Raw genomic sequence first — 24,135 nt, forward strand, 5'->3', positions numbered from 1 at the left:
TTATGACACTAGTATTACTTACAACAACAAAATTTCTTTGTGTTTGTTGTTTGGGTTGTTGTACAACAACACTTGCTGTTACCTTCTATTATTATACCATGGGGTTAATTCATGTAGGTAATTCTGAGAGCGAACTACGTTGTTCAAATGCTCGTCAGAACTGGTATTTAAACGTTTTAAGTGCTGTATCACATACTTATAAAATAAAAACCTATATTTTGTGTACAGATCTCTGATTTTATTTACATTTTATACTCAAATTATCGCGTATTAGCGGCTTTACTCTTAACATACCTTTGTTATGCCTGATTCCCCCTGGATATTTTTTATAAACTATTTTGTCAAAATGCATTTTCTCCAGTTTTACGGTTTCTATCTCTTTGTAACTATGTTGCAAATTTTGTATGTAGAATGGATTCTGGCCAATGAAGACCCCTATTGTTTTTGGTAAAGATCGGTTAATATTTAGGGGATGAAATGGACCAAAAACTCTATTTGTGTTAGATTTTCTGGTCGCTCCAGAAGCCATAATTATATCCCAAACATCTATTTGACATATATGTATGTAATGGAATTGACAATTTAAATTTATAGTACGTTTACATTGTACCGGATTTCGTTAACACAGTAGGTTTAAATTGTCAATTCCATTGTATATATGCCAAATAAATCCTCATAAAATAGGTTAACCCTGTAAAATGTTCTAATGTAAATGCCGTTTTACGGTATTTAATAAACGTACTATTATTTTGTGTAAAATTTTATACTAAACGGCTGTCTGCGTAAATGTTCTCCAATCAAATTGTCATCTAATTTTGAAATATTTACTAGTTCTCCGTTCCAGAAGTATATCCTAAGTTTATAACATTGTTTGTAAAATCCTTTCAATTATTTTTAGGAAGATATACAAACAACATGTACATGCTTTTGTTGTTACATGGCAATTATCGCACAAATACTCATTAATAAAACAATGACATGATTTATTTGGTTATATGAATTTTTAAAAATGTTTATTTCGTTTTTATTGGTATTTGTTAAATTAATATGTTTCTTGTTGTTTTTTATATCGAAGTCAAAAGTAAGCATTAATTCTAAAATATTAAATTATTATTCGAATAAATGTCAATGATTATTAATAATGATGGATGAAAATATTAATTCACAGAAATAAATTTATTGTGAGAATGGTTTTAATATTCACAAATGTTGGTCGATAACTTATTTTTGTTTTCTTAATTTTTATTAAATAATTAGTTGTTAATAATAAAAATGTATTCAATACATATCAATAAACAAATTCTACATCATAAATACTAAGAAGAGAAAGAATATACATAAAACAAATAATAAACGCAAATTTGAAAATAATACAGTTGATTTCAGAACTCTTTATTTGTTTCGGTCAGTGGATAAAAATGTTTAAATGCCAATCTATTGTTGTATATTTGACGCCTTGCACATGAAAAAATGAATACAGTATCGATAAGATGATGACATCAATTAAACTATACAATTTAATAATTTGGTATTATAATTGAAAAAACAAAAGTATGTTAGTAGCGCATCTGTTTTAGATCCATATAGGAAAGGGATATATTGAAATCGTCATTTGCTGTACCACGATTAGATTGTCTTCATTCCTCTCTAATTTAAAAATTACAATTTTTGAATATTGTTCGGTAGATATTATTAACACTGTTGATTTATAGCAATGACTTCAACATAATTATCCATTATGACGTCCAAGTTATAAAAAAAAACAGAAAAATTTGAAACAAACAAATAATTTTGTTTTCTTCTTATTGCAATGCAGCAATATAGATGAATTTAAACTGTCTGACCGATACACTGCTTGATTTCAAAATATATATGATTTTGTGTTTATGAATGAATGGTATTATTTTATTTGCATTACTGTTCTGTTCTTTTTTTGTTTTTCAATATTTTTTAAATATTTATGATATTGTTTAATTTCATAGTTTTTTTGCGTATTATTATTATAGTTAATGCGAAATATACAGGGGTTTTTAATTAAACCATTTATTTTGTTGGTATTCCAAAATTATTGAAATTTTCAAATTTTATTCTTTTTTACATTTTCAAGTATTTGATTATGACTTGTGTCCAAGTTCATTTTGTTTTCACCACATTACACATTTTAATAAAACTGAACTTATTTTAAATACTGTTTTATTACATCTTAAAATTAGACTTCTTAAGAGACAAAAGAAAAAGTTTAAACATGCCATTTTGGCACATATCTGTATGTATGTACGACTTAAAATATTTATAATAAGTTTGAGCAAATATTCAAGGCTTAAACATATTAAAATTGTATAAGGGAATTATATAAATAATTAAGTCATGTTTCAATGCTGGAGTGGCTTGAATCCATTTTGTGTCTAATTGAAATTTGGCTGGGCAGTTGTTGGCCATGCTATTTTGGCATCGATGCGTTTATAGGCCAGCATGCAGTGTTTTCCCTTGGCTGCCAGTCGTATATCTTGTGGGCATTCGGTATCGTTGAGCAGCGTTTCTTCGCCATCTACCAATTTGAAGAGGGCATAGTCTTGGGGATTGGTTATGCGTGCCTTGTGGGCTATGATCCGACACACTTCACGGGTAGTGGTATGCGGTCTAACTGGCAAAGTACGAGTTTGTAACGATCCATTACATTCATCGGGTATGATTACCCTTAACACAGAAGAACATGCCGGCAAAGAAGAAGAACGCCACTGAAAATAAATGAAATTTATTTTTATATATAACTCATTATCAGTCGGTTTAGATTAAATATTTTTACTTACATCTAAAGAACCAGTACCACTTTCATTCTCCGATGCCATAAAACTTTTCAAGACATGTACAGCGCTACATAAGGCGGTCAAATAGTAGCCAGGCTCTCCATTTAAGAGCGTAGGTTGCAATAGACCCCACATAAATTCCGCTTCTATTTCGGCTCCAACAAAACCACATTTGGCCACAACATAAACCAGTATGGGCAAAAAGTCATCGGCACCCAATTGCTGTCCTCGAGGACAACCAGTCGCATCGAAAATGGTCGAAATAACACAAAGGAATAATTCTAATTTCTCCAACGGCAATTCAGCCTCTTGCAGGCGTAACAATAGATTTGATATTACTTGTAACGAAGTTGGCGAGGGTGGGGTAACAGATGATCTAATACCAAAATCACTGGCAGCACGGCCACATGCATATTTTACATTCTGGGCCAGTAATTGGATGTCCTCAGATCTGGTATAGTAATCTACGAACATTCCATATAAATGCTCTCTCAGTGGCAGTACAACCAATTGATGCATCACAGTTTCCAGAATGGCATCCAAATTGAGGAATTCATCCGATTTAAGACGAGAGCGAGCTGCTTCAACTTCTTGATGGAATTTGCCTTCGCCGTGCTTAACCAGATAGTTCTTCATGCCATTCATAAACTGACGCATGTTACGCATCACCACCTGGGGAGCTGCTTCGCGCGATTCCTTGGTACAAGAAATAAAATTTTCAATGTTGCGAGCAAAAGTAGTTCCCTGGTCGGTGGCCAACAGCAGAGTATAATCCCGTACAGTATCGCCGGGACCACCATTGTATATGTTGATTTTATTGCGTGGGTGACCTGTAAAGAGGCGGACAATAAAAAGGAAATTTTGTATTAGTTTAGTATCTTTTTAAGAAAAAATGAGCTTCGTAATAGTAAGTATCTAGTTCTAGTATACTTAGTAAATATACCCCTCCTCTAACCTAACGCCAAACTTACATTTAATTTTATCCCACAACAATTCTAACATATGCTTCAATATTTCCATGCAACATCTTCGGTTGCAGGACCTATTCTCTTCGGCTGTATGTCCCTCTTTTAAATAGCGTTTGTAGAGTTTCTGATTTTCGCGGGCCGCCAAGCCAATACCTTTGATTTCTTCTATGTGGCTAATGTTCAGAAGGATGTTTCCATTATCGTCGAGACGAAAAAACTGCTTAATGTCGTAGTGATCACAGCTATTAACGGGATGGCATATATCGCTAGCTTTGCTAATGAGATCATTGATAGAGGAACGTGGAGTTCGGTCTTTGGCCGGACATTTACCAATGGCACCCATTATGGAGCAGGCCAAAGCTTCAGTCTTTAGTTGGGAGCGATCAATAGCACAGTCTTTTATAATACGGTTGGAGCAGGTGGGCGGATATGTAGGATAATCATCTTGCGAGCTACCGCTACCACTACCCGATCCCTTTAAGCGCCTTCTTTTCTTATTTAACAGCGGCGAAGATGTATCCGACGATGATGAGCTTGATAAACCCATTGGTGGCAGTAGACCGATTTCAATTTTATCGGCAAAAATTAGTTCCGTCAACGAACGTTTGTATGTGCGTTTCCTAGTCTTCATTGTCGTCGCAGAGCAGCTGTTATCGTACAGTTCAGTTATGCTTTGAAAATTTGCCGCCGCTGCTGACGCCGAATGACCAGCAGCTGCATTGTCTGCTGTCTGTTGTGTTATCATTTGCACAAACTCCTCTTCAAAGTCGGCCGAAAAGTAATTGCCCATGTTGGCCGAGGGATTTTCGATAATTTCCCATTCGGACATGATCTTCAGGAAGATCTCTTCCTCTTTGTAGTTGCGCACATGATCGGGATCTTGGAAGAACAATTCGGGGTCAATGATTTCGAAATTGTGAAATGCCAATACGCTCAAAGATTTTTGCATTTTGTTGCTGGTGGGGCATTCCTCGCTGGGGGCGGCAGTACTCGTTGGCAAGCTGTTTGACTTTTTCAGCGGGTGTAGGTCACTATTCTTGTGGCGAAGGTGCTCATGGTGACTATTATGAGGGCTCTCGTGGTTTACAGGCGACAACTTTTTGAACCACTTCATGATTTATACAATAACGGTTTTTACCGGATAAAACAAACTGACGAAATCGAAAGTTTCTCATGAGCACGCACGTGCCTCCGCCTACGATTAAAAATAAACAGACGAGCAAACGGGTCGTCGACCGTTAAAAACGACACGAAGGAAACGATCAATTTTTAACACTTTTCTACCACTGCCCAACTCAACGATAATAGAAAATAAATAAATTCACGAGACAATTATATTTGTTGTTGTTGTGGTTTATAAACGAACAGCTGGCGGATATTTCATTGGAATAGTTTCGTTCGTTGTTACACACGCTGGTGCTAAACGCGTTCTGTTTTAAATTACAATGCGTTGTAATGTTTTTATATTGTCGAAAAACCTCAATGAGCCCAGAATGTTTGTTCGTTCTGTCTCTCTCACTCGGTGTTTTCAATGTGCTCTCTTCTCTGGTGATAAGGCGCGAGAGTACACACGAACGTGCCCAGGCTAATTCATTTACATTTACGGCTAGTTGTTTAACGGTATGTTAGTTCTTTCCTTTATGTTGTGCTCTCCGAATATGATTTCCGCTCTGCGGCATTTCTCACTCTCCTTGTGCCTATGTAATGGTGTTTACATAGCATTCGATTGGGTTTATCGTTTTATGGCCGATCCTCTCATTAACTGTGGGAGAACTATGTATGCACTTATGTTTACACCTTTACAACATGTTAAAAAAATGGGCGCGTGCTCTGCCCCAGCCACGGATTGCGACAAATCCATAAAGATATTCAAATTGTGTTGACAGGTACATATTTGGATTTTACACAAAGAGAGATTAAGACCTTAGTATAGGTACAGTTGTGCAAAATATTTTATGATATTAAAATTCGTTTAATCCCTAGATAGTACATTGCTCAGGTATACAATGACAAAAAACTTAAGATGTTTTCTTTGCTACCTATTGCGAAAAACAATACGACCTTATTTGCCTCGTGCTCGCTCTCCCTCCCTACATATATAGGTTAGCAGGAAACAACATTGACATGTTCCAAACATAATTAGTGAGATTAGAATTGCAAAAAGAGAATACTGAGATGTTAACAAGAGAGATTTGGTGATCACTGCCAGAACTCTGGAAACAACATAGCATAGATGGATATGTTATCTTCTAAAGTACAGTAATGTTTGACAGGAACATCACCGAACTTTCTTTTAAGACGACCATGGGAAAGGATGGTTAAATGCATCTGAAGAGAACAACATGTCAAGATTCTGAGAGAGAGAATGTGTACAGAGAATATTTGAAAAACGATTACATCGATCGATAGATAATGGATGGGTGGATGGATGGATGGACATCTGCTTAGTTAATATTTATGAATGATTGCATCATCATATTTGATTTCTATGTATGGGTGTGCATATTTCTATTCCAAATACAAAAAGTAAAGTTCATCTAAACAAGGTTGAATGAATGAGACAAGGATGTTATATTTTCTCACAATACCTTGAGAGTGAGAGGGGGTATTTACACAACGCACAATAAAGTTCTATTTTTGTTCGGCAAGGAGACATAATCATAGGAACCGGAAGTATACATAAGTTTTCTGCGTTGTAAGAATTATTTACCGATTATCATTGTATACAAGTTAATCGAATCAGAGCTTATATGTGTTACGATCAGTGGCTGAATTACTGTTTGAAAATATCAGTGAATAATAGAATACACTTGATGAATGAATCATTAGCATACTCTTTGTTCTGTGTGGTTGATTTGTAATATTATTTGTGTGTGTGTTTTTTTCTGTATATGACATTTGATATATAAATAATATTTATTTTTACTTGAATATTTTAGATAAAGAAGATGGAAATAATTAAATTGCATTGTTAAAAGTTGAAAGTCATATAGTAGAAGCTGGTATACAACAAACTGTTCTGTGCTAAATTGCTAATTTTATAATTTTAATACTAATTTTATATTATTGTAAAAATAATTAATTTTTGTATGTTTAAAATATGAACATTACAGAACATTACTAGACAACAAAACAAAACTAGTTAAAGAAAAAATTTTCAAATCCGCTTCAGAATGCGGAAATATCAAAATTCGACCATCTTGGTTACAATTTTAGTCGGTCAGGTTTCTAGAGCAACACTTGCATACAGAGAAGATGTTGGTTTGTGTTATCTTAAATTTTGATGAATAGTAGGTACTGAAATAATATTCCAGCAAACAGTTTTAAAAATTTTGTAGATTCTTGAAGGTTTTTGTAATAATTGAGAACCATCGAAACATTTTTGTCAGAATTTCCGATAACAGCAGGGATGTTTGTTTGTTTTAGTGAGGTTTAACGGTTTTGGAAATAAACTATTATTACAACTAGAATTAACGTAGGAAAAAGTCTTGGCAACCCAAAATACAATGCAATAATATATAAGAAAATATTCAACATATATGAATATTTCTAAACTATTTATAAATATTAAAATAAATCGATTTCAACGAACTTATCCCCCTAAAGGTAAAATTGTTTGTTTCTGCGATTTTGATAATCGTATGGGATAGGAATAAGTCCGAGATATATTTGTATTTAGAAACCCATACATTTTTAGAGAACGATAACTCAGTTACTGTTTACTGATTTTTTCTTATATTTAAAATCGAAATGTTGTCTCGCTAACTGCGGAGGTTTCTATTTTTGTAATTCAATTAAATTTGGCGCCTTGGCGGATATGTTTTTTATATTTCTTGAAACCCTGCTGACGGATATATTTACAACGGCAAAGGATAAAGGAAGGAGTTGTATGTTACGAATGTAAACAAACATCTCAGTCGACTGTTTACATATTTTTTTGATCAAACAAGACTTGTTTTTGTATTTATGCGTGTGTGCCTTTCTTATCGATCGCTTCAAAAAATTTACTGGCAATTGGAAACAGATGTTTTATTGTACAGAGTCAGATCCTTGTTTGTTGTTTCCATGGAATATGTGTGTGAGTTTTTTACCCAAACAAATATTTTTCGGAAAAAATTGTTTGAGGTTAGGGGTTATATTTTTGTTTTCTTTCAATAAGCAAGTCAAAATTATTTTTCAATTGGTTTTTCCAAATAGGAAGTAAAAATTAATAAATTTTGTTTTTTTTTTTGCATATCAACATTTTATATAAGAGCCTGAAACTTTGGTCAAATTACGTATGGTCGAGTTATCTTATCGCAAACAATGCGTGATTTTTTTATGAGTTTTTAGGTAATGTCAGCTGTATTTCTGCCTATAAAGAAATATTCTTGTTGCCGTTCTGATAAGAATACAAACATTCTGTAATGACTCCAAAATAAAAGAAATACATTTGTCGAGACAACAGTTTTACTTTTATTCGAGTTCAACGAATTCTTTGGGCCCAGAACAACAGTTTTTTTGTATTTACATATATGTATGTAAAAATGTCGTACGCTTGAATCGCAGTGTTTAGTAGTTTTACACATAAACTCACATGCATTAGTTCTAATGAAGGTAAAACGTTGACATAGAGACACTCTCACACAAACACACATACGCTAACTAAAGTCCCTTCTTATACAATAAATCCTAATAAATTTTGTTAGATAAATATTTACTAGAATAAAATGTGTAAATACTGTAACGGCATAAAAACATTAACTATGAATAATTAGCCCAGCAACTAGGTTACAACAATGGAACTACAACGTGATGTATCATTATATGATTATATCGAGGTTTATTTTTATCAGAATGTTTGATCTTTGTTTTAGAAGTGTGTGTGTGTGTGAATATAAAAGGTCAATTTGAAATCACATTTTTAAATGTAATATATCAAAAAATTAAGTACTAATTGCAAACAAAACTTTTAGAATATACGACACAGAGCAGTTAATGCTTATAGTGGGAGTTGTTGATATTCCCACCACTACTGGCATCTTTATCTTTTGTGTGTTTACATCAATTAATTAACCGTGATAATGTAAAGGTACCTCTCTTGGATTATCGAAATGACAAAATAAATCAGTTAGAAATACCAGGGTAAATATACATTGTATATGTATATGGAAATATAAGTGGGGTCTGAAAAAAATTATTATAGAAGTTTACAACTTTAAAATGTTACTTGGCTGTGGAAAACACGTAAAAGCGAATCTACACTCTAAATTTATAAAATAATTATCTCCATTTATTTCCTAAATCCCGATTTATTTGAAACCATGATCTTAAACGGCATATACTTCAGAACTTTTTTCCAGGTTAAAATCTTCTATTAGGATTTATTTGAGTCGTTTATTTTGAAAGTGGTTTAAGTCCATTTTAGGTTGTGATACAAATCTTGGTTTTCTTGACCAGCTTACAAAAGATAATACATTATATATTCTGTCGAGTTAAAGGGTACAAAGCCAAAATTGCATATGCGAATTAAATTCAAATTTGTCAAAGTTCGACATTTGTTTTCATTCTAGTCTTTCGACTCGAAAAAGTATAAATAATCACTTAAAAATTACTTTCAAGCGATCACTGCCCTTACAAGGCAAAATACAAATAACAAAAATAAATGTTATTTATTTAATTGAAAAATAAATTGGTTAAATTGTAAAATAACACATATACGATATGATCAGAGGATGCTAATAAAATTTGCATATAACATAAAATTTTTAAATGACAATTTAATCCATCCAACAATAATGTAAACATGACATAAATCATATGACATGCTTTTTAAAATAATACACCATAAATATAAGCTAACTCTCCTAAAACCCAATAAAATTGTTTATAAAAATCGGGTGAAGTAGAAACTTCTACAAATATAATTTGTAGAATGTATATAAATATTTGTTAAATAAGTACTGACTGTGTTAATCATGAGACCAAACGTTATGCTTAATTCTCAGCATTGAATGTGAACATCTCGTGTTTGTCTTCTTCTAAAGTAACGTGTTAGCTGAACTAAATATGTACACATCAACATAGTTTTGTATGTACATATGTATATTAATTAAAGTCATGATTGTAAACAATAGCGTCATTTCAAATGTATATTTCATTATTCTGATTTTGATCTGTATTTATTGATGTTTAAACTCGTACACTGTAAGACATTTTAGTTATGATTTTGATAGAACTTATCAAAATAAAGATGTATTGTCATAACTGATAGATGAAAGAATATCTGGAGATCTTTTAGATATTTCTAAAAATAACATCTAACTGGGAAATTGCCAATGGTTTAAAATTTATTATCCTCAGATTTGTCTATATAAAATTACAAAAGATATAAAAATAATACAAAACTGACGTGGTGCCAACATAATATAAATACAATATGAAAAGTGCTGCCAAATCCATTCAATTGTATTTATTATTTCATTTCTATTTCCTGCTGTGTATTTGTTATTTATGCTATTATTATCGATTGAATTTTAAATAAAATAATAACAATAATATTTTTCCAAACTACAAACCATGACCTAAAATACGATCTTTAGAAGAAAGAAAACAATTTTATTGAAAAAAATGACAAATATGATTGACGTTTACTGTATTTTTCTGCACTAATGTAAAAAACAATAACAACAATAGCGGTGTGATGAAAATTATAGTTTTGTGTTCATCACTATTTTCAAACAAAAAACCCCAAAGAGATAATAATCACGATCATCGACACCATCTGAAAAAATCAATAGCAATTTTACATCGACACACTTTGTGTGCTGTCGTCCGTCAGTCTGTCTGATGCTGATAATGTTGTATGTTGATCGAACGTGTGCGTGTGTGTGTCCGAATGGTCTCAAATCTAATCGGTTGGCTCGTGCGCCCTAACACAACAAGCACGAGAATTTAACAATTACAAAGTTTGATATTTTTTTCGTTTTCTTGTTTTCACATTCAATATTTTTCTAATCGCCGCCGACGTTCATAGTTTTTCTTTTATCAGTTTTGGAAAGGAGAATAGGGGGACAGTGAAGTGTGGCGGACAGTGGTGATCACTACGACTCATTTATATTGCGTCGCAATTTTAATATTTTCTGCGGAATGGATCGATGGATGGCCATGCGTATTTGTGTGTATGTATGCGAGCTTTACATTGTATGTATGTGTTCATTACACATTCCTTGAGAATCAAACAATCAAGTGCCTGCCTCATTGTATCCACTTACATACAAACACACACACACACACACTGCGATAGCCAACATTGCTACTGGTGTATCATAAACGTTTGTGTGTTAAGGCAAAACTATAATTAGGTCCATAAAGTTCACATAATATTCATCATCATCATTAAAATCATCCGCTTCAGTATGCGGATTTGCATTGTGTAACCGGTTAGAACTGGTTAGGTCTGATAAATCACAATACATAATATATACCGCTTAATGTATGCGAATGTAGTTGATCATTAGCTAATATTTAATCAGTTCAAAGAAAACTACATTACAATGTTTTTTTCTAGCAGTTCTGGCATGTGTCAGCCAGTTAGCTAGCTAGTCAATCAGTCAGTGTAAATAATAATTAGAAAAAAAAAAACAAACCTCCGCAATGATTTGATAAAGTAGGCCATTATCTTGGTACGACCTTATTTGTAAGATCACTCGACTGATAACATAAATTCCACTTTTTTGTTTTTAATGCGTTACAATGTAAGGGCTTATCAAAGGGTAGAGTAGAGTAATGAATGTTCCTACCTCAATAGAAATATTTGTGACTAAGGGTAGTTTGCTAATAATAATTTATTGTCAATTTTGTGCTGTTTATAGATTTACAATTTACAATGTAACATGGTGATCAGTCTAAAAAAAAAATTACACTGTTTAAAAAAGTTCGGCACCTGAATAGTCTCACAGTCTAGTCTAGCTAATAAAGTTAGTAATTAAAAAATGTTCGCAAATTCTAAAAATGTTTTTTTATCAATAACCCTGGAGATATATGTTTATATAAAATTCTTATATTTAAATTGTAATTAAACGTGAAAATGTCAGAACATTGAAAGACAAAAAAGTGTACTCAAAAATACAAATCGTCAGCTAAAATGCAAAAAGGCGTAACTAACAAAAAATTGAAAACTGACTTTTTGAATGAATATTGTAAATGTCAATAAACTACATGTGTTGACAAAGTTTTACACGTCTGCGGTCAAAAAAGGAGCTTCTATTAACAAAAAACAAAAAGACGTAACTACAAGTGGGTTTATTTGATAAATGCAAAAAGGCGTAACTATCAAAAAAAAAAAAAAAAAATCAAATTTTTACTCAATTGTTATGACTGTCATTAAACTAAATAACTAAATTTGTTAATAAAATTATAGTCTATTATTCGTCATATGCAATATTACCCTGCCGGGCATACTTTTCATTTCACATGACATGTTTATAGTTTTCATTCAAAACTGTTTTTTGCTTCTCCTACACAATTATGATTTTGTTAGTTACGCCTTTTTGCATTTTAGCTAACGAAATACAATTATAAATGTCCTTCCTATTGGGCATAAAAATTCCTCAAATTATCGATTTTTAAATAATTTGACATCGGTTAGCGGATTTTTAGTCAGAAGTTTAATGCCAACAAATGCTAATATATTTGAACATGTTTAATTGGTTGATGTAGATTTTTCACATAACCACATTGACTTGAGATAATAATTCTGTATACTATTCTATTAACATAAAATTAAAGAGTATTTTCTGACTTATTTTCAAATATTTTCTCGATCATTTTTTCGAACTTCCAAATTATATCGTTTATTTGCATTTATTACATGAAACTTTGTATAGTGTAAAGATACTGGAAATAGTCGTATACAATTTAAATTGCTCCACATTCTATCTGACACGCCTAAAACTATGCAATGTTTGTATATCATTTAACATTGGATACAAAAATATGATTGCCATTATTGAACTTTAAACCATAAACAAACCCTGGACGATGTTGCCTTTTTGGTGCCGCTACGTCTAGTTTAATAAATGACGTAGTTATTGCAAGCTTTAAAACAAAACAAAATCAGTGCAAGTGTTGATGATTTATAGCTAATTGATAATAGAATTTATATTCATTATTTTAATAACATTGAAATTGTAAACAAATAAAATTTCTATTGTTCACGGAACAAAGTAATTATAGCTACTGGAAAAATTGATGAACGCTATAAAAATGCGATCTATTACGAAACAATACTAATAGATTTATATGAGAAATTTTGTAAAATATTGGCGAAAGTCGTTAACCTGTTTTACTCCTTAAAACACTTTCTTAAATCCTTCCTTACAACTTATCGACAGTAACTTTGATTCAAAATTCAATATCTAACTTCTAATTTAGTTATATCTTCAATATAATTATCCTCTCTCTGCAATAACTTATTTTATAACGCCCATATTTAGTTTTATACTTACATAAAATCTCCCGATCTCGTATACTAGGATTTCTTAGAATTGTGGCATGTTTGCTATTTGTCTTTTTCGGCTTCAATGTGTCTTGATTGTTAAGTTCTTTGGTACTGAGCTCTTCGATAATGGTATCATCTTCGGAAAGTAGTGGTCGACATTTCGACAAATGTATGGTATCCGAATTAATAGTGGCATCTGAAAGAGAAGAAAACCACCGATTAGATTCTGTTAATTTGATGCGATCTCACATCAAAACCTACCATCATGTGGCATAAACGAATCCCATTGTGATGAATCCCATGGTTCTGAGAATACTGTACCATCATCTGATTGCGCTGAATCCAAGCCATTAAAGAAACATTGGCTAAGGGCATAGTTACGTTCCACATTGTCGTACGAAGAGAGTCGACAAGTGTTATTTTGTGACGATTCAAAGGATTTCTGACTGCCATTCAATTCGTTGAGATGTTTATTATTGCCATTTTGTTGGTGTTGTTGATGCTGCTGTTGTTGTTGTTGTTGCGGTGGCGTAGAACATCTCACTAATTCCGGCAAGTTCAGATCAGGTAATCTCTTGGCAATAATTTGATGTATTGTCAAGGGTTTCTGTTTGTTTTCTTTGTTGGCCTCACGATTTAGAGAATTCTCTTTGTTCGGATTGTCCGAAGCATTGACATCTTTCCATTGTTCAGCCGAATCATAATCTCCGTATTCACCATTATTATCATCGCCCTTTGCCATAAATTCCCAACTGCTATCCAATTGCCATTGTTCAAATCGTCCTCTTGCTCTTTTTGATGGCTGCTGTTGGGGCTGGGTCTGTTGTTGTTGTTGTTGCTGCTGCTGTGATTGTTGCTGTTGCTTCTTTTTCAACTCGTCCAGACTACCAGCGATTTTTTCTATTTCAGCCGGTACCAATAGTGGACACATTGGTGTGCGCACAAATCCACCTTTTGGTGGTTCCGAATGGCGATGATTTGCGGGTAGTAGGGGTCCACGTTGGGAACGTCTTAAAATACTGGCGGTAGTTAGACCAGCTTGTTTCAGTGCATCAGCGGGTTCAGCATAGAAAGGACTACCCTGTTTACTGCGTGACACTGGGGTCTGGGCAGTAGGTGTTGTATCACCCTCTGTTGTTTCACATTTGAAGACTTGATCTTCGGATAGGGATTGACTCATGAGACCGGGCAAGATAAGACCAGCTCTCGAACGAGGCTTGGAATCTTCGGAAAATTTCAATAACTGTTGAGTGTCTGAAGTTGTCTCGGAAGACATTGTGGTAAGCGGGTCGGCATTGTGTGATAGAGGCGGGCAAGAGTTTACGGCAGGTGTTGTGGTATTCGTATTCGAGGAAGAGGTAACTGAAGCTAAAAATAAGAAAATCGGGGGTTAGAACAAGAAGATCACAATGTCTGGAATAAGACTTACGTGTTTCCGCTAATAAATCGGGTCTCTTTCCCTGCTGACCATCTGGTGGTGGCTTAAAGCTGGTCAAAAGCCCAGTCCTGTCACTGGGATCGTGGGACCACAAGTCTTCATAATCGCTGATTTTATCGTGCAAAGTACTGCGACAATAAATTTCCGGACTTTCCAAAATATCCGATTCCTGATAATGTTTAGATTCCTTTCGAGACTTTGATTTGCGAGATTTTCCACCAGCAGTGGCATTTGTGGGTGTACTTGGCGATAGTATATTTCGTTGGCTACTATTCGAGTCTTTGCTGCTGTGAGACTGCCATCTGCTACCGCCCGACGAACCCTGTGACGACAATGTGTCTTTGCATTCACCTTCGGGCGATAGGCGTTTGGAGAATGTTTGGAAAGTGGTATTGGAGTTAATGACCGATGTCAATGCGTTATTGGCAGCTGGTGTTGTCACTTCAACGAATTGGGGAGCATTGGCGTTGTCTACGGAGAATGTCACTGTAGTGGTTACGGTAAAATTATTGGCAGCATTCAGACCATTTATGTCCGTTGGAGGTTGTGGGCTGTTGGGTGAAAGCGGTTTGGACCATCTCATTGGTGGAGCTGGAGCTGGCTTTCGCAAGTCCAAATTCAAGGTGTTCGGCGGCTTGGGTCTTTGTGTTCGTATTTCTTGCTCCATTATATTTTTCGTTGAGTTCTTAAAATTATTTTGTTGAGAATTTTGCAGGGCATTCGATTTGAATGTGGATAGATTGTTCGAGGAAGTCTTGAAATTGTCCGCTGGATTATTGCCAAGACCTAAAATGCCATTCCGTTGGTTGTTGATGTCAACGGGAGACATTGTGAGAATAACTGAGTCTACGGATTCGGGACTCATTAGCTGCATGTGTTGACCACCGCTGGTGGTAAACGAACTCATACTGGATGTGGTATCTGAGGGTGTTCCAGCCTGGCTAAAAATACTAGTTATATTGCTAATGGGACTGAACACTTTACTGTTTTGATTGACACCCGTTGCACTGGAACTGCCACCCGAGTTGCTAAAAATGGTTGTGCCAATGCCGCTTGTTTCGGTGATAGAATTCGGCGATTTGGCGTCGAGAAAAGTAGCCTCTTTTTCTTTAGGGCAAGACATGGGATAACGCCAGAATTCTTGACCCAACAATGCCAGTGATGATAGCTGTTGACGATTTTTAGCCTCTCTAAGTGCCCGTGGCAAGACCAGCTGAACGGGCAACTCATCACAGCACTGAGCATAGTGAGCTATCAACGAGGGTATCGAATCGAATTTAAAACGAGAACTCTCCAGACAGAGGATGCCTTCATTGGATTGTATCAAATAGTGTTCGATATATGGTCCAGTATCGGGTGGTAGGCGCACTGAAACTGCCATGGTGTTGGGTTGGCTTGAACCGCGTACGATAAAGTTCTGGAAATGAAAGACAACAAAATAACAGATCATTAGAAAAAAACGGATAATATGAAGTGTGTGTATATTTAATTAATACGCACGCCCTTGGTTCAATTAAAGATCAATATTTACAATGCCAACACAGTTACGTGTGACCAATGGAATGGGCATATTTTAAAATGTCCTTGAATACAAAAAGGCGATTTCAAGTTCTTTTCTTCTGTAAATAAGTTATAATTCAAATGAGATTTCCTTTCGTTAACATTTGCCAAATTTTCCTTTTCACATTGTCTGTAAACTTTTTAATGCTTATTTTCTTTTGCATAAACGACGACAATGGACACGAGGAGGAGAAGCGATGTCTATGTTGGCTAAAAGTGTGGGGCATTTAAGCATAGTCAAGTAGCCGCCATCGTTGCTCTAACAACAGACGGACGGACAGGCAGACAATTTTTAACTTTAATTTCGTTACGAATTTTTACGCTTTCTCTTTTGTTAAGGATCCAAGGGGGAATTTCGGTTTGCATCCACATTCTAATAAATCTTTGCTGTTCTCTTCATCTTTTCAGTGTTAAGTATTTTCAGTTCGTTTGATGGAGAGGAAGACACGCACATCTGGGGAAAAAGTCTCGACCGGAAAAAAGCGAAATAACAAAAGCAAAACTGATTCTATTGTTGTGTCAATGTTCCCGGGGTGTGTGGAGGTTAGGCGAAGATGCACAAAGATGGACATGAAATAATGATTTAAAATGGGGAATGAGTGATAAATTTATGAGTGAATTGTTAACGCTACATTTAATTTTGCCATAATTTTTACCCACACACACACATGCTATAGCCTTAATTAGGTGTGGGAAATAATGAGGTTCTTTTCAACAATTTGATAATACAAAGTTTAAGGATGTGCGGATTATACACTCAGAGATTTAGTTACATTATTTTCATTACGAGAATTATTTTGTGAGAATTATTTTGTTTCATTGGGAGTGCTATTTGAAAAAACCTATATTGAGAATAGAATTTCGTTCAGTATTTAAATTCCTTTGAGAATTTTTTTAAATATTAATTTAAAAGAAATTTCAAGAATTTGTTATAATTTGTTTGGGATGTTCGCAAAATTCAAATAACATTCCTTACATTTCTTAATAAAATAGTAGGGGGGATTAAGCTTACTTTGTATAATGTAGGGCATTTTCTATCACAACACTGAATACCTATAACTTAAATAAAATTTATAGTGCCTAAAAGTATGCAGCATATCTAGTTATAACTATTAACTGGTACACTATTCTATGTGGAATTTATTTTGTGTTTTTGAAGATTTCAAAATAATGTTTTAAATATTTATCTATTTTTAGTTTCTTTTAAAATATGTTCCCATTTCAATTTAAATTCAATTTAAATTCAGTTTAAAATCTAATTGAGAACATTCCATGAACCTAAATGAATACAGCGCAAATTAAAGCCATTGTTCAGTGGTCTTCAAATAATCTTCTCCTGCAAATAGATGATAATTCACATTCATATGTTTGTTAGCTGGTTGGTATCTCCTGGTGCTCAGTCACTTCAGGCATAAGTGATGCACAAATAAACATCTTCAAATGGTTTCAATAAATTTGTAAACAACCATAAATTGCAACATTATTACAATTTGTACGAACTATTTTGGTACTTTGGTGCCATACCAAACCATTTTGTGTGTTATCAGAGATGTGGTACTTTTGGGGTTTTATTTTACGACGCATCATCTGAATGTGTGAAAATGAAACCTACGCCTCTGTATAATTCTACACAATGCACCAAGCGAGAATACCATCCTTGTGGTAAATTATCGAATCAACTGCATGGTGCATGCATTCTCGCATTAGTGGATGTGTGTGATTATGGGTTGCGGCCGATAGAAAGGAATGGGAGATCTAAAATTAAAAGCCATAAACTATTGACATTTATAAGGATTTAAGGACACTGCATGGAGAGAGCAGATAGAGTGTAATTAATAAAGAAGTGATTTTATACCGAGTAAATTAAATGTTTGAGTTATCGTTAGGTGGGGAATTTTAATTCCAGGAGTCATGGTCTAAAAAAATGAAGAAAATTAATAAAAAAAAAATTGGCTTACCTGTCCCAAATAACAACGGATATATTGATATTGATGCCATATACCTATGTCTATATAATTTTTTAAATTTGCTGAACCAAAAACATCTATTTCTTCGAAAAAGGAAATTTCCTCGTATATATCCTTTATATATATATATATATATATATAAGAGTGTATATGCATTTAAAATTTAAGTTTTTTTTATTCTTTTCTCCTTTCCATTGTTTAAACCACAAAATTGCAATCTCTTTATTGGCTCTCCTTTTTTCTCCTTCGTAATAAACTAAAATAGTTAAGTACCCACAGAAAACTATAGTTTGCAAATATGCATGTCTGGCTAAGAAGATAAATTTAACAAAGACTAAATTCCGTTAACGGAAATTAAATCAAAAATGGACGTAGAAAATACTAGAAGAAAAAAATCATTGTTATTTTTTCCCCAAATTCTTCAGTTTACTTCCTGATGATTTGCTCGATTTTCTTTTGGTGACTTCGTCTAGTTGGTAGATTTCTTTCTAATAAAATCACATTCCAATAGATTGCATTTTATAAAGTTGCCAAAAGAAAAAGAAAGAAACAAAACAACAAAAATGAAAATGCCAAACATAGCAAAAAGGATATACTTGTGTCCTCCAAGCCAATTTTACACGTACTAACCATTTGCCAGCATAACGTTGTCATGTCTCCTTGGTCTTAAACGGAAATTGTGTATGTACGAGTATGTGAATCAGCTATTGAGTATATAATATTGTTATTGAGTATGTGTGAGTTGGTATTTTTTTGTTATTCCCATATAATGTACTCGTTACCATAATCTAATCATCATGACCTTTCTGAAGTTGTTATGGATAAGGAATAGAACATTATTTTCGTAATAAGATCAAGTGTTGAAAATTTTATTGGATTTAAGCAAAAACAATGCAGAATATATATGATCATGAATATTCGTGTAGGAAAATCATAAGGGGCGGTTTGTATGATTTAATAATTGGAAATCCTGGGTTTCGGATTATAGTTTAAAGAGGCAATTAAATTTATGGATACACAATTCGTATTTCGATTTTTAAATAGACCTTTAAAAATAAATTAAAGTCGAAATCACAGAAAAGAAATTAAAACATAATTGTCTTCGTGGTAAATGTTTGTTTCCCTATTTTTTAAATCCTAATACGACCACAATCCCATTTCTTTGAGTATTACAACAAATTTGGTATTTTGGCTATGAAGTCTAAATAAACTTTTGAAAATTGGATTTATACGGAATAAAGAAATAGGAAATCTAATTTTTAGCTGAATAAAGTAAAAATTACATTGAGTTTGACCGGCCGAATACACCATGTGGTGTGCATTCAAAATTTCTAAAATCGATCAGAACAGTTAAATGGATGCTATGTTATTGTAAATTGTTAGGAAGCTAATCAGTTGTTTATGCTCTGTAAAAAATTGCGTAGCATATTACCACGGACGGAAAACTGGCCTAAGAACTTCACCATACTGAATCTTAACGCGACTATTTAAAAAAGGATTGGCTTATATTTAATTTTCTGGGCAGATGTTTTTTATTCACCTTGAAAATACGACTATTATCTACTAAATTACGAAAATGGACCGAAGCCAATTATATAGCCTTCGGTCCATTTTCGTAAGTTATTAACTACCCTTCAAAAACTCAGATTGCCAGAGAAAACAAAATACGTGAACCATTTTTATTTATGGGATGAGTTGCAAACGAAATAAATTTTTTAAGTAGATTTTTGAAGTCAGTTGCCCTTTGTTTGAAGAATCAGGCTTCTAACATATTAAAATAAAATATATCCTATTATTGAATTATCAGATCGTTTACGGTCTGATTTTTTTTTTTATTTTTCCTGCCTGTTCTGGCAAAATTATTTGTAAATTATGCTACGCTAACCTTGGAATGCTCTACCAATTCTCTTTTATAACAATACGAATTTATGTTAAATGCCTTGGAGGAACATTAATCTGATATTAATGGGATAATTTCGCTGTTCTGTTTTGTTTCAAAATATTCGTTAATCGTTGGTCTGGTCTGGTTGGAGAAATGAACGGAAACAATAATGTTCAGCACAATCAACATCCAAACATAATCACATATAATAATTATTTGTATGTGTACAACATGGGAAATACGAGGCCATATTGGTAATTCCGTGAAATTTCGAATACCATATTGTATTACTATATACGAAGTGGAGGCCTCCTCTGGAGAATGTTTTTTTTTTTCATAGTAGCTTTCACGCGATTAGGTTAATGGTGATTTTGGCAGTCAGTAAACCTACGATTGCCGTGGAACCTGTGAAACTATTCCAAATAAAAATATGATCACATGTCAATGTTAAAAGCCAATCAAGAGTTATATATTTACTAGCAAACAATCACATTCCTTTAAAATGTTCACATTAGTCCTGTAATGTCTCGTATACCCTTTATTTGCGTGTATGTATTTGTAGTTTCCGTTACAACACAATACCAATGCCACATCACTCTACAGCGTCAGTATTTGTCTTATCTCTCTGCATGCAGCAGTTATTTCAAAAGAACAACACCCCACACTCACAAATATATGGACTGTATTTACTTTCGACATACAATATGCATGCATCGGATGTATGTGAGGATGGTTTTGCATCTCTACATCCTTTTGGTAATTAATTTAACGTTTATTGTATATTTTGCTTATCGTTTCAGAGCGATCATATAATTTATACAATTTAATGAGTTTTGTTCGCTAATGTGTAATTTACCTCCGGTTTTACAATAACAATGGATCTGTATCACATGGTCCCCATAATGATCCAGCCATGTAGCATTGACCAAAATAATCATCATAAACTATTGCCAGCAAACAATAACCAAATGAAATTTACCCAAGTATTTGCTATAAATTTCAACTTGTTATTGACAGAGTCAATATTATTATGGCACTTGATAGAGACCAACATAAATTTCCAGCAAAGGCTTAAACATTTTTGCAATGGCCGCATCGAGAATTTATTGCCACCCCTAGGCCCCAGAAAAACCAGTGGCCAAACAAGAAATGCATAAAAGAAGCTATTGGAATTTTGCAATTTCTTATTTTTTCTCAGTTTTATTTTAAGTCTTTTGATTGAGTCACAATTTTATGGCCGATGTTGAAAGAAGAGAAGAAAATAGAAAAACCTAAGAAATTTTTATAGACAAACATAGTTTGTTTGGCTTGTGGCACAGCAACAGTTTTACTTGTCCCGAAAGCCTGAGACTCCAATGCCTGTAGTTGTATAGATAAAGTCATAAAACAAGATTTAAATGCATTTTGACTGCCAGACGACAAGGAATGTATTATTAAATTCTCTTACCAGCTAACATTTATTGCATATCGATTACAGTTGGCGTATGAGTATTCATGTACACTCATACGCCTTGGTGGACTTTAAATATGTTTGTTCATGGTAATCAGACAGGGTTTTTTGTAAGTTGATATAAAATTTGAAAAAATAGGATTTTATAGTTAAAGAAATTGGAAATTGGTCAACACAATGTTTTCATAAGAAATTCAAAAACTTATGATCGGTCCCATTATCATTATTCTGTGAAAAATGTCAATATCCCTCGCAAAGAAGGAACTAATTATGCTTCACTATTATGCTCATTTAGAAATAATATATTTTAACTCCATGAAAATGTAATTATTTTATTTATATTCTAGAAACCTCATGAACTTGCAAAACCACACACATGCACATTTCCGCAAATGATATCTGCAGACAATCAGTATGCATATATTCTGAAAAAGGCCGACAGCAATTTACACTCTCTCTGTCTTCTATTTTTGATAATTCAGGAAAATTACATACAAGTTAACTTTAATAAGTACTACAACGGAATTTGCTTAGAGAGCCTTGAGCCTTGTTCAAATATCGACAAAATAAAGCCCAATTTTTTCGAAAATGTACAAACAGTCACACAACACTCGTGTCTGTGTGTTCTTTTTTGCCCTTGGCTTCAAATTTGGTTTGCTTGCAAAACGTGTTGTCTGTCTGCTGTGACAGTCGAACGAACGAACAAACAAACAGAAAAAAAGAGTTGAGGTTTAATGGTGTAATCGCTTGGAATAAAACGCGCAAAAAAAGTACGACAATGCATTCATGCGAAAACACTCGAGAGGCGTATAAATGAATACCGAATGCCAGCCTAAAAGCATGCTTTGAAATCTCCCACCATTTTATTTGTGAATATCAGACGACATGTTTCATGATTGTTATTTACGGAAAATCCGCAATGACGAGAATAGTAAAATATGTTTGACTTTGATTTTGAATAAATAAATAAAAAATAAAAAATTTGATTAAATGTTGGCAAAATTGCAATAGTATTTTTTTTGTGTGCTTGATTGGAGAAGTTTTCGTTGGAAATTTAAAGAAAAAAATAACTCCAGTTTTTAATAAAAACTGATCATAGAAGCCATCATATAAAATGAGTATGGTATGATAAATACCACATTTTTTAAACATTTAATGTACATACACCATCTTAGAAAGTCATGTTTGCTTAGGAAACTATAAAGAAATTCAACTGCATCTTTACCATTGAAATCGATAATGCAGTTCCATCAGATAATTTTTATGAAACTTTCTTTTGGTTGGATTTTGCTTTGTAAAATAAAATCAGCATAATTTTCAACTAAATTAATTTGAACAGATATCAAACACAAACTCTGTAACGGAATTGGCTCAAAACCTGAAATTGTCTTCCTAGAGATCAGTATTAAACTTTAAAAGGTCTGAGGGTACATAAATCCGACTGATAATGCTAGGTTCAATAATTAATAATTGTTTTCTTAGTAAACAAATTGTATTCTAAGTGGGTAAATTTTTCCCTGCTAAATACTGTTAACTAAAATTGAATCGGGCAAATTATTAATAAATTATTTAAACAAAATGTAACTCCAAACACTTGTTAAACTAAATCTTTTATTGAATATTAAAACAAATCTAAAGGATAATTTTCAACAGTTGACATTTTTTATTAAAATGTCCTCCCTAAATGACCTTAAAATCCACTTGATTGTTTTTTTCATCACAATTTGTGTGCGTGCGTCCATGTCTGTGTTGGTGGAAGTACTCTTGTTCTATCGACATCTACTTCTTGTGATCCCATTTCCTTTTAACATCAAGGACATCAATTCATCAATGAGCCACAACGTTCTGTTCATTTCATTTGAAGGGGCCATTCACTGATGTTTCATGTGGAGGGGTTCGTGGGCAAACATTTACACTCCATACAAATATTCAATAACATCAATTTTGCATATTTTCTTAAAACGTGTATGGAATACCAACAAGTTCTGTAGTGGTCTTGGATTTATTTAAAATTCAACATTGGTTGATGTTTTCCAGTTTGCACTATGACAATATACAAACGAGAAAACGGAAACGTTAATGGAATTTAGAAATTTTAAAAAGTCTATGGCAATATACAGAGGAACCTCTTAAAACCAAAGTAGGTTGAAAATAAATATATCGGAGATATATCAAAATTGGCGTGTTTGTTTAAGATTTGTCCCCATTATTATTTTTGTCACTTGTAAAAGGTTCCACTGTATTTGACCATATCAGTTCAGAGTTGTTCTTGCTGCCGGGGAAAGTTTTCTGATTCCGATTCGAAACAATTGTACCGTAAATGCAAATACCAAATATCAAATTATTCACTCATGCATTATATATGTTTGTAAATATGTTTCGTATGTGTTCGTATATGAAAATTTACATAACTGCTACTCTTTACGTCAGATTTTGAAACTCAAACATATTTATTCATGCTTGTGTACTTGGGACTACTCCTGTTAAATCTTTTATGATGTGAATATGAAAAGTTTTTTTGTCGTTTTTGCATATCACAGTTTTCATATCCAATGGATATTTTTGAGAGATTTAATTTTATT

General features: G+C 33.3%; 1 protein-coding gene across 1 annotated transcript in view; it reads right to left on the reverse strand.

Annotated features, from left to right (window-relative positions):
* Positions 1 to 2,306: 2,306 nt before the first annotated feature.
* The window catches only part of LOC133329269 (protein sprint), a 172,139-nt gene continuing 150,310 nt past the window's right edge, over positions 2,307 to 24,135 (reverse strand). Inside the window, exons 4-8 of the mRNA XM_061537759.1 lie at positions 14,686 to 16,111; positions 13,518 to 14,624; positions 13,264 to 13,452; positions 2,811 to 3,637; positions 2,307 to 2,738 (exon numbers count right to left, since the gene is read on the reverse strand). Of these exons, the coding sequence (XP_061393743.1) occupies positions 2,406 to 2,738; positions 2,811 to 3,637; positions 13,264 to 13,452; positions 13,518 to 14,624; positions 14,686 to 16,111 (3,882 nt within the window). The 3' untranslated portion in view covers positions 2,307 to 2,405. The remainder of the gene's footprint in view (positions 2,739 to 2,810; positions 3,638 to 13,263; positions 13,453 to 13,517; positions 14,625 to 14,685; positions 16,112 to 24,135) is intronic.

Source organism: Musca vetustissima, unplaced genomic scaffold (assembly GCF_032173495.1).
Source record: "Musca vetustissima isolate MV318-11 ecotype Yass unplaced genomic scaffold, APGP_CSIRO_Mvet_v1 utg44898, whole genome shotgun sequence".
Classification (NCBI taxonomy): Eukaryota; Metazoa; Arthropoda; class Insecta; order Diptera; family Muscidae; genus Musca; species Musca vetustissima.